Consider the following 11,697-nt stretch of genomic DNA (forward strand, 5'->3'; position numbering starts at 1 on the left):
GTCTTCTTCTAGCTCACAAAGCTCTCTCTCTCTCTCTCCTCTTTTTGTCTACTGTCTCATCTTATATCACGTTGGTACCTACAGGCCAGCCAGGTTTAGCTCACATGGTGCTAGGTGCTAGCTGTATAAATATGTAGTAAATGACAGTCACTGCCCAAAGAGCAAGTTTAGTCCTCTCTTTTCCCCTTCTTCTGGGCCAAATTACTCATACTGAGTAGTACCTTACTCGGTGAGAAGTAGTCCTCTTGAAATCAATAGGACTATTTGCAAGGTAACATACCACCCAGCATGAGCAAGGGTGGAAAAAATGGGTCCTTCATTGTCCCCATCCCAGTTCTCCTCCATCCCATTTTCTCCAGTCCTTTTCCCATGTGTTTTCCCCAATTCTCCCCCCCACACACACTTTGCCCTTCCACTTTAGCCCCGTGGCATCCAATTCCTCCCTCTTACATTGCTCTCCAGTTCTTCCTCTCTTCCCCCTCTCTGGCCCTCCCAGTAGACATTGTTCCATCCCCTCTTCCTTGTGCTGTAACTGAAAGATCTGTTGTCATCGCATTGTTTGTAAACATCTTTAAACATACATGAATCCCCTCTTCATGCAATGGCAGCTGCCGTTTTTGCATTATTCTTGTGAGTCAGTGTTCTTTCTCATGGAAGTTTCAGTGGAGCCACCTAGTGGCTGAATGATTTAGATGCACTCTTGTGTGTGAAAGGGTAATAGGGGAAGGGCAGCATGGGAGAAGTAGCTATTTATGAAGCTCATTGTGCAAGCAGGGCCCAGTAAAGAGAATATCTCTTTGCACAGCCTGTCCTTTTTGTTCATGACTCATCTGAATCTGCCTGTTCTACACCCTCAACATGTGACACTGGGCTGAATAGGAATAGAGTGACTGCGTCAGAAAGAAGGGGGAGCTGCAAACAAAAAATATATATTTTTGTTTTATGTCAAAGCCGGTGTCTGACCCTTCCTGTCTGTAATGGGGAGAGGAGGAGGAGGCCAGGAATGGAATGCAAGGAGCCTTCCCAAGGGGGCTTTGTGCTCAACCAGCATAAAGACTGTGCACTCACAGTAGTGCTACCCTTTCCAAAGGGTACAGGCTGGGCCAGGTTTAGCAGAGTTGGCTAGTCACAGAGGCAAGTGGTTTCTTTGTGGGAGGGTCTCTGGAACTGGAAATCATTGTATGTGTTTAAGGCACAAGCCCCTCTGGAGCTCCCAATAGGAAAATGACCCCATGCATGATGCTATCCCATGCAGGACTATGTCTTAGATACAAGATAGCGAGAGGGTAGGGATTGAGCCCAAGACATTCAGCTGCTTTTTTTTTTTTTTTTTTTTTTTTAAATCATGTCTGGAGAAAGAAGAGAGAATAGGAACAATGTGAACAAAACAACCATATATGGTCCTGCTCCTTGAGAACTATGTGCAGTCCCATGGACTTCAACACAGGGGTGTGGTTCTCAGTGGAGAACTGGGATTTAGTTTTGTTTTACTAAATAAAAGGATTATGGATCTAACTCATGCTTAAACCTCTTTAAATGGTCATTGCAAAAAAAAAAAAGTACAGAAATGTGTTAAAAAAAAATCTCACCAAAATAGTGACTGGGACTAGGAAGGAGAAAACACAACTTGCTGAACGTGCCCTGCTAGGATATTCCAAGATTATTCCTACAAAAGAAATTAGGTTAATTTAAAAAAAACCCCTTAAATAAACTAAACTACAGCATAATTTTAGTAATGTCGCTTTTTTTCTTTATATTTGGATGCTTGATACCATGCAATTCCGCTGGTGAGTGTGTATGAGATCGGAGGGAGATTTTGTTACTATATGTGCATTTCAGTGTCACCTCTGACATTTTTAACCAGTGTAAAGAAGTGCAGTTTGTGCTTCATTCTGAAGATGTACTAATCATTGATTCCATACACATATATCTTCTCCATTACATCAGAGTGGCACACAGAATAAGGGGTATAATTAAGGAGTTTGATGCTGTTTGGATTGTCTAAATCCTTGAGAACTCACACCTGAAATTTAGCTTTAATAAACAGGCATGCTTTCTATAATTCCAAAAAGGACATGAGAAAGGACTAGACTATCTATTTAGCTCCATGGTGCCATCAGTTGTGATGTGACTGTTGCTAACTTGAGAAGACGTAAGGAAAATCTGATTCCCACGGTTGAAAAGTGAAGGAGAATCCTTTCTGTACTAGAGAGGTATTCAGCTCTAATCAGCTTCAACTTCAAAAATGTTCCTTTATAATTTCACTATTTTGATTTATGGTGGTCTTTGTCTGAATGTCTATTCTAAATATTTCTAAAATTCAAATGCAGATCTAAATACTTAGGTCCTCTTTAAATCAGAACCGTGAAACTAAGCACCCCTGAATTTTGGGAGGAGGGATGTTTGAAATTGAACCTAGTAGAAGCAGCCCTGGTTCTCTCCTCTGCTACACTATGGATGTATCTACACTGCAGCTGGGAGCATGCTTCCCACCTCGGTAGATAGACTTGCATTAGCTTGGCTCAAGCTCACATGCTAAAAATAGCAGCATGAATTTTGCAGCCCTGGCAGAGGCTTACCGCCTGAGTTCAGATCCAGCGGGTCAGGTGGGCTTGGGAGCCCAAGCTTCAGCATCCATGCTGCTATTTTTAGTGTGCTCGCTTGACTCAAGGTAGTGGGAGCTTGTCTACCGTGGCTGGGAAACTTGTTGCCAGATGCAGTGTAAACACACCCCACGTGATTATTAGAGCTGGTTGGGAAATTTTTGATTACACTTTTTTTGCCAAAAATATTGATTCATTGAAACTGAAACTGTTCACAGGAAAGGGTTGTTTTAGACAGGTTTCCTGACTCAATAAAATGGTGAGTAAAAGTTTTTAAATTGTCTAAATATACCATTTTGACAATTTCTAAACAAAAAGGGGGTTTGATTTTAGTTCAAAATGACTTCAGTTAGAAATGTAACTTAATTTATATGAAAAAAAAAATAAAAAAGAGGAAAACAAGGTCAAAATCTAAAAAAAGTGTTTTGAAATTATTGAAACAAAATGTGTTGAATGACCTGAACTGTTTTTTTTTTTGGGGGGGGGGGGAGGAGGCGTTCTGGACCACAATTTTTTTTTTTTTTGAGAATTTGACTTTTTCTCCCAGTTTGGGATGGAGACATTTATTGAACTCTTACATTCTCATGGGATGGGAAAACCATTTCTCACCCAGTCCTTGTGGCTACACCATCATGAAACTGGTGTATGCGAGTGGAGAAGTAGGTTCCAAGGAGTCCTAATCTTCTTTTCCCTGCTCTAAGCGCCAGCCAACTCCCTCTTTTCTTCTTCTGTTTATGGAACTAATTGGTCAACTACAAGAACCTTTCCGGTTTCTAATACCCAGGTACAGGCTCAATCAGTTATAGAAGTTACTCCTGTTATATCAGTAATACCACATCTACTAGTAAGTATTTTCTAGGGTATTATCGTTGGGTAGTATGGAGTTGTCTGTATTCTCTATCTACCCTCACCTAAATGAATGTGTGTGCATGCACGGGCGGGTACACACACCAAGAACAGAGCACTATATTTTTAAAACTTTATCAGAATGTGACCAACCACCTGAATAGCTTCCCCCCACCCGTTCCCCTACCTTCCATCTCTTTCTTGCAGTTTATTTTGTATTTTACAGGATTCAAGCTCTTTGGGGGCACTGAGCATGCTTTCTTTTATGTTGGGCTCATGCTAGTGGTCACTGCCCCAGTGATCTATTGCTGTTGGAATGGCCCCTGAGGCCATGAAAATTTGGTATAAATAGAACAGCCTTAAGGGAGTTCCAGTGTAGACCAGAAACCTGAATGGCACTAGGATCAAGGGAGCAGAAAGGTATCTCAGAGGTACCTTGGTGCCCACGTACACCCACCACCTCTTGAGCTGCACTGAATGTTTTTCAGCCACATCTCAGGAGAGGGGCCTTTGTACTATCTGTCGGTTGTATGAACTTTGCCTATCTTTCAATTTTCTCTCCCTTCCACCCACACAATCCTCCCTCTTCAATTCCCTGCTTTCCATGAAATGTCATTTAGCGATTAAGTCAAAACCATTTCATAACACAAGATATCAGGAGACTGCTTTTTTCATAGTATTTCAAGCACATTTACTGTAGGAATACAGGAGAAAAGAGGTTACTGAGAAGAGTGCAATCTAACCTTTCAGCCCCAAATGTGATATATAGCTTTATCTTTCCATTTTCCATTAATGATATTAGGGTTTTCAGAAAGACATATAAACATCATAATACTTGTATATAGGGGGTCTGGGGTAATTATTTTATTATTATTATTTTTCGTGAAGGAATATACAAATCAAGTTAACGTGAATCACCATGCATTTTGTTAGGGCATAACTCAAAACACTGATTTTTATTATTAGTTCCTCTGAATCAAGCAGTTAAAAGCTAAGATGAAAGGTATGTAAATAAATCAAAGTCCCTTGTATATTTTAAGTGCTTACTTATAGTGGTTAAAATGTGAACATTCTGCCACATACAAAATCATTTATATCAGAAAGGGGTGGGCTGGTAAATGCTTGGATTCTATGGTTACCTAAAGGCAATAGAAAATCTCTTATGTTAAGCGAGGAACTAAATTCAGTAATTATTTGAGAATCTGAGTCAGTTATCTGATGTACAGCTACATATATTAGGTACCATTAAACAAAATCAACATTTGCCACATCACAGTATTTACAGTATTGCCTATATTTAAAATATCACAAATAGCACAGTAAATTTAACTACTGCAGGAGTTAAATCTTGATTGTTTTAATTGTGTCCACTGTGGTTGAAAGCTGTGAGAGTATAAGAGGTTAACTATATGTGTGAGAGCAGTACGTGTGATTCGTAAATCAAATATTCACCCTAACCACATGGGTAAAGCAAATGCCCATGTATACCATCTAGCTGAGTGATCCTTGATATTAGCACAACTTCATTACCACATATATCTCTTTAAAAAACAAAGCCAACAAACAGGCAGCTGATGGCCAAAACTGATCTCTTGATGGTGACTTCCTAGAATCTCCGAACCAACAACCTACCAAAATTCTGTTTAAAACACCACCGGAAAAAAAAAACTTGCCAAAGTGAAGGCAGTTCTTCCAGTTGTAATTGTGGCAAATCTCTTCTCTTCCCTTGTCACTCTTCGAGCATTAGTGACTGCGCTCAGTTCCAGTGCACAATGCTGGAGATGTTGCCAATGGTAAAGGGTAGCTTTACACACTGAAGTCAATGGGGCAACTACCATGCATAAAATTAAAGCATGTTCATAAGTCTTTGCAAGATTGCGGGCTAGGATGATCTGGAATCAGTTTCTCTTATTTTTTTTCAAAAGAAAACAGGGTCTAGTTTTCAAGGTGCCAATGACTACCATTCAAATAAATGTTAATCACCTTTGAAAATCAGGCCCACAGTTTTTAATCCAAACTATCACTTCCTTTTGGTTTTCTTCTATACAATTCTGCCACGTTAAACAACAAAAATTCTTCTTTTACTGCGGGAGCAATACTATGTAGCTTCAATGTAAAATTAATAAACACAATTTGTGTTGACTGATTGAAGTATTTTATTAAATGAACTAATAGCAGGTGGGATTACTTTAAAAAATAATGCTTTTCCATGCACTGGTTTAGTGAAGTTAGTTTTTATGAATGGGCAAGCTGAGAAGGTCAGTGCCTTATGTATCTGGTAAGCGGGGCTGGGGCTGGGGAACAGGGGTGATGTGCGTGACACAGTTTGTATGTGCTTTTGCGGGGGATTTATGAACTAGGGGAAAATTGTTTTAGCAGCTATTTTGAAATGATCCAACTGTTTAAATGTTCGCTTTTCCAGATAATACACTCAGCATTTTGGCAAAGCACAGTGGATTCAGCCGTCAGAAGCAAGAAGTGTATCTTTTACCAATCATAATAAGTGATAGTGGAAATCCTCCCATGAGCAGCACCAGCACCCTTACAATTCGGGTCTGCGGTTGCAGCAGTGATGGTGTTGTCCAGTCCTGTAATGTTGAAGCTTATGTACTTCCTATTGGACTCAGTATGGGAGCCTTAATTGCCATATTAGCATGCATCATTTTGCTGCTAGGTATGTATTCAACATTTTTCTGGTTATAAATGACTATAAATAAACAAAGAAACCAAATGGTAAAGGTGATGCTATCTGGAAAAATATTATCTAATTATTAGTATTAATATAGAGAGATTTGAGTAGCTGTGGAGTTTTGGAGGAATTGCTTCAATTGCATATAGCTGGGACTAAGGCTAGAAGAAGAAAAAGAATATATATGAATTATATTAGTGCCCTAAGACCCAGTCAGGACTGGCTTTATTGTGCTAGATGCTGTACAAAAACAGAAAGCACAGTCCCTATTCCAAAGATCCTTACATAGAAATTGAATTTAAATAAAAGTTGTATTATGAAATCAAATCTACCAAGTCACATAAGGCTTTAGAAATGTTGAATAAGAAGGTGAACTGAGACTATATTGTGGATGATGGAAAATGAATTATTTGTTATGTGCTATTTCTTCCAAGACTTGTATGAGTTTATTCCAGACTGTAATGGTTTAGGGGATATTGCAGTTTTACAAGATAAGCAGCACAGTATATTTGAATCAAACACATAAAAAAGTAGAATATGACATCAGCAAGTAAAAGAGAACTGTGATGGAAGAGCCCTGTTGCTCTGCTGAGTAACAGGTTTCAGAATTAAGCTGCAAAACCAACAAATAGTAACAAAAGCCCAACTCTTTGTGCACCTACCGATAATTCTAAAATTAACATGATCTAACCCTCCCCTCCCCCCCAATTATATTTTCACTCTCCTTCCTGTGGTACTGTATGGCCTTCGAGCAACAGGTCAACAAAAGATTTCTTCCTGTGACTATGATCAGAGCCATATTTTCAAAAAGTGTCACCTAATTTTGGTTGTTTCCATTTTTGCTTGCCCATCTTTAGACAAGTAAGCCCAGATTCATAAAAGTACATCAATGGGAGTTAAGTACCTAAATACCTTTGTGCATCTAGGCACTAGGGTCTCATTTTCAGAGATGCTGAGCAGTTCCTATTGATTTCGGTTGGGATTGGGAATTCTCAGAAATCAGTCATCTGAAAATCAGGCCAAACCTGTCTGAAGTGAAGCTTAGAAATGGAGACATTCAAAATTCTGACTTTTTTTTTAAAAAGGGCCTAAATAAACTATTTTATAAATATAGGGTTACAGTAATAGGAAGGAAGAGCTCCTTCCCCCTAGCTCCTGATCAAATTTTCATCATTCCACCAGTGTGTTACATTTCTAGCTCTTTCAGCTTTTATCATGGCTTTATTACTGTTGTAGAAGGATACCGTCTGCAGCCCTCTACAAAAAAATCTAGTTTACAGATGTTTTGATTAGATGTTTTCTTAACTAATCAGCCTGTGATGCTTTTTTACAGTTATTGTGGTGCTGTTTGTGACATTGAGAAGACATAAAAATGAGCCTCTGATTATCAAAGATGAGGAAGACGTGAGGGAAAATATAATCCGTTATGATGATGAAGGAGGTGGCGAAGAAGATACAGAAGCTTTTGACATTGCAACTTTGCAAAATCCAGATGGAATTAATGGATTTTTACCCCGTAAGGATATTAAGCCTGATCTTCAATTTATGCCCAGGCAGGGGCTTGCACCTGTTCCTAATGGTGTTGACGTTGATGAATTTATTAACGTAAGGCTTCATGAAGCTGATAATGATCCCACGGCTCCACCTTATGACTCTATCCAGATTTATGGCTATGAAGGAAGAGGCTCAGTGGCTGGTTCCCTTAGTTCTTTGGAGTCGTCTACATCAGACTCAGATCAGAATTTTGACTACCTCAGTGAATGGGGTCCCCGCTTTAAAAGACTTGGAGAACTTTACTCAGTCGGAGAAAGTGACAAAGAAACTTGACAGTGGATTACAAACTTTTTCACTCTTGACTTAAGGATCATATAATATTCTAGGGCCACTGTTATTAGTTACGACTAATGTGGCTTTTTGTTTTAGAGGCAAGTTTAGCGCCAGTCATCTAAAAAATCATAAAATCACCTTCATTGTAATGTTGAATAAAAAAAAAAGTATATGTTAGGAGGTATAAGTCTTGTGGAGTGTGAAGTAAAGTATGTGGAGTGTCTAGAAGTCTTTGGATATTCGATATTCACTTGACCACTCTGAAGATGGAGATTTGGATCTTTGATAATCTTCAGTGAAATGAAAGGAATGAAAAGAAAAAGGTGCTTTTCTAGATAATGGACTTACAATGATTCTGCTGTTGAACAGAATCGGCTGTCAGTATGTAAAGCTAATGGTTTGTTTCCGCATTGCCAACAAAGATCCTGCCACAAAAATGTTAAAAGCAATATCTGGTCTTCTTTGCAATGCTGAATGGAAACAACACTGTAAATCCCTACTGGCTTCTACTGTGCAGTGACCATACATTGTACATACAGTAATTGTTGGCCACATAACCACAGACTGAATGTCATCTTTAAATATTGTGTCAAGCCTTAAAATATTCACATGTTCTTAATCCATTCCAGTGATGGGATTATAAACCCTACCAATATGCTGAGGATCAAGAGTGGGGGTTCAAAACCCTACTTTAAAAGACGATTGTTTTCTAGAAGAAGGAACACTCTTATCCTCTACTCCATCTTCTGAAAGGGGAAAGAAAAAGAAACTGTGAAAGGAGATGAACTTACATATATGAAACAATTAATGATTTTATTGCTAAAGATTGAATTTATTTGTTTAATCCTTGAAATAAATATTTTATTGATGTCCATTACTGATTTTATTTATTAAGGGTAATAATCTATAGAGTAAGAATATAAAGAAAACTAAATTATATCCATTAACAAACCTTTAGAGTTTTTTCTATATATAAAATCAATGTTTAATACATGTACATTTTGAAAAGAAAATAACAATTTGTTGCAGGTTAAAGCAGTAACCTATCCATTTGCAGTAGCTGAGTTTTAAGTGAATGCTGGCAGGAATAAAACTTTCCCAGATAAAAACTTTTGACAGTTTTATATTTTCTTCATAAATCTAGTAACTGGCATTTTTAATACAAGCACAAACAGCTGGAAGTAAACTGGTTCATGTGAATATTTAAACTGTAGACTTTTAGAAATCCACACATTACACAGTACAGTAAAACAATGCTTATAGTTCTCCACTGTATTAGAGCAGGAACCAGTATGTACATAATTTTACTGCTTCTGTTACTAGCATTTCTTTTATATAATATTCATGGTGATGCACCAGGGCTCTTGCACACACACAGAAAACAGCACTAGGAGCTGCAAGCATATTCAATTTGTAATGCAAACTTGCCATTTAGAAGTAGCAATTGTATAATAAAACTGAGTATTACATGCAAATCATTTGAATTTTCTACTTTGTTTTGATGCTATATTATCATTTGTTTATTTACTTCATGTATTGTATTCAGAGAAACTCCTGTATTGTTTCCTACTTTGTGAAATATATTTTTATAAATACCTTTCTTGTGATCACTGTTTCTTTTCAGTTTAACCTGTACCCTACAGAGAGGAATCATCAGCTGTGAATAGCTAAAAAGTTCTTTATAAACCTCTGAGTGCTACAGTTTCTTCAGTCATTTATTAATCAATTAAATAGTTCACTATTGGTAATCACATCAATACCCTGTTTAAAATAGGGGATAAAGTCAGAATAACAAAAGAAAAAGATGTTTGGGGCAATTTGGGGACAGTGCAAGGAGAATTAAACATGCAGCAACCTCATACCACAAGAGGATTTATGCATATGTCTAATTTTCTGTGTGCCATGCTGAAAATTAACCTCCCAAACTTTTTTTGAATGTTGCCAATAAAAAGAAATTATTGTCTCTAGGAATCTCAGTTATGTTTCTTCTACAAACAAAAGTAGCTTGACGCATCAGCCCCAACTCTGCATGCATTTCAAAATGGAAACATTGACATTTGCTTCAGCTATGCCGCAGCTGCCTTTAATGACTGCAGTTTGCAGATAACTAATATGCTAACACCACTTCTAAATGCATTGTAAAGGTTTTAATGAAATTAATGAAGTCTCCAATTTATTTAAATTAGGCTGTATTCACAAGTTCCATCTGAATAGCTTTACACAACGCTCTCAGCAATGTACACTAAACAGAGGAGTCATCGAAAGATAGAAAAGCTGCATTCACCAGATTTTCAAATTAAACTCAACACATTTTGTCAGATATTTCAATAACAGTCGAATGTGTTCTTGTGAAGGCTCTATTAATCATTTGGCCAAAGTGAAAGTGTGCTGTGTAGTGTAATGTGCCATCTTACAGTAGCACAAGTGTTAAGGGCTGATTTCCATCTGATGTTAGACCAAGTTCTAATCTAGACCACACTCCTTGGAGCAAAAGAAGGTGATGTAAATTATGGATGAGATTATTGTTTATATCCACACACAGATATAAGGCAAGTAGCTCCTGAGTAGGTGTTTTGTTGTTCACTGTGGCTCTTTGCAGGGCTCCTTTGTAGGGAAACTCACAAATGTATCACCTTCTGATTGCCTTTTTGATTGAAAGCTCTGTCTGAGACCATGACTGTGACCCTAGTAATAAGATTTCAAAAAAATCCCATCACTAGCACTATAGGAGAGGTAAAGCATGACATAAATTTCATCTTTGTCAGTCGAAAAGATAAGGTTACCACTACTAGTAGGTATTGCTTTAATTGTGCTTTCATATAGCTTCTAAACATAAACATCAACAGTGAAAAGGAGGGGGCAAAAAAGCAATGGAACTGTTGTATCTACCAATGGTAACGTGCAACATTTTCTTCTTAAATCTGACAATATTAATGGCAAAAAGGTTCAGTCGGCAAACAAGGAAACTCAGGATACTTTGAATGGATAGTTACGGCATTGTGGGTCCTTTCACACTTTAGGAAGTGAAATGTTGACCTCTAGTTTTCAGTGCTTGCTCACTGTGTGTGGATGAAATTAGTTCAGTGTGCAATTGTTTTGGATAGGAATCATGCTGCATGATTTGTGTGCCACGTTGATGGTTTATAATCCTTGGGATTAGAATCAGACCAACCCTCATTTTCCAGCAGGATTTAGACATTTTTATCTAAATACTCTTTTTAATCACATAAAATAATTGTTGTCCCTTTTTATTAGGCTGATTTGGCTGTTGGATCAACTTAAATGACAAGTAAAATGGGTTACATTAGAATGAAATAACATTTACAAATTCCTAAGGTAAATTCCCCAAATCCCTTACAAGCCCTAAATAGCCTAGAGTCCAGCTAACTTAGATTCTACCTTTTCCTCCCTGACCCACCATGCTACCTCATTCATTTGGGATACAAAAGTAAATCATCCCATGGGTGAAAGCACAGAGGAGACAAGATAGTATAGATTCACGTGGGGGATTTAGGAATCGCAGAGCATGACTTTTGGCACCGTGCCACACAATGGAATTCATAGCCTGGTTCTGTGCCCAGGCTTTCCAGTGCATGGGGAGAGTTGGGCCCTGGAAAAAGGAATTCACAGCAAGGTGAATGGAGCACCCCCTAAACTAGCCAGTAGGAAATGCCAAAGAGAAGGGTGTGGCCTAAGCCACATCTCAAAGGTAGTTAGGCAAATACCTAAATT

The 11,697-nt window shown here is 38.1% G+C and overlaps 1 protein-coding gene across 5 annotated transcripts in view; it reads left to right on the plus strand.

Annotated features, from left to right (window-relative positions):
- The window catches only part of CDH8 (cadherin 8), a 196,548-nt gene extending 186,988 nt beyond the window's left edge, over positions 1-9,560 (plus strand). For 3 of the 5 annotated variants that reach the window (XM_073307974.1, XM_073307972.1, XM_073307979.1), the window contains 2 exons: positions 5,872-6,123; positions 7,472-9,560. In XM_073307974.1, the coding sequence (XP_073164075.1) occupies positions 5,872-6,123; positions 7,472-7,965 (746 nt within the window). In that variant the 3' untranslated portion in view covers positions 7,966-9,560. Of the gene's footprint in view, positions 1-3,362; positions 3,437-5,871; positions 6,124-7,471 lie in introns of those variants that run through there. The other 2 variants (XM_073307975.1, XM_073307977.1) reach the window with 2 other exon arrangements.
- The last annotated feature ends 2,137 nt before the right edge of the window (positions 9,561-11,697 follow it).

This window comes from Lepidochelys kempii, chromosome 12, assembly GCF_965140265.1.
Source record: "Lepidochelys kempii isolate rLepKem1 chromosome 12, rLepKem1.hap2, whole genome shotgun sequence".
In the NCBI taxonomy this organism is placed as follows: domain Eukaryota; kingdom Metazoa; phylum Chordata; order Testudines; family Cheloniidae; genus Lepidochelys; species Lepidochelys kempii.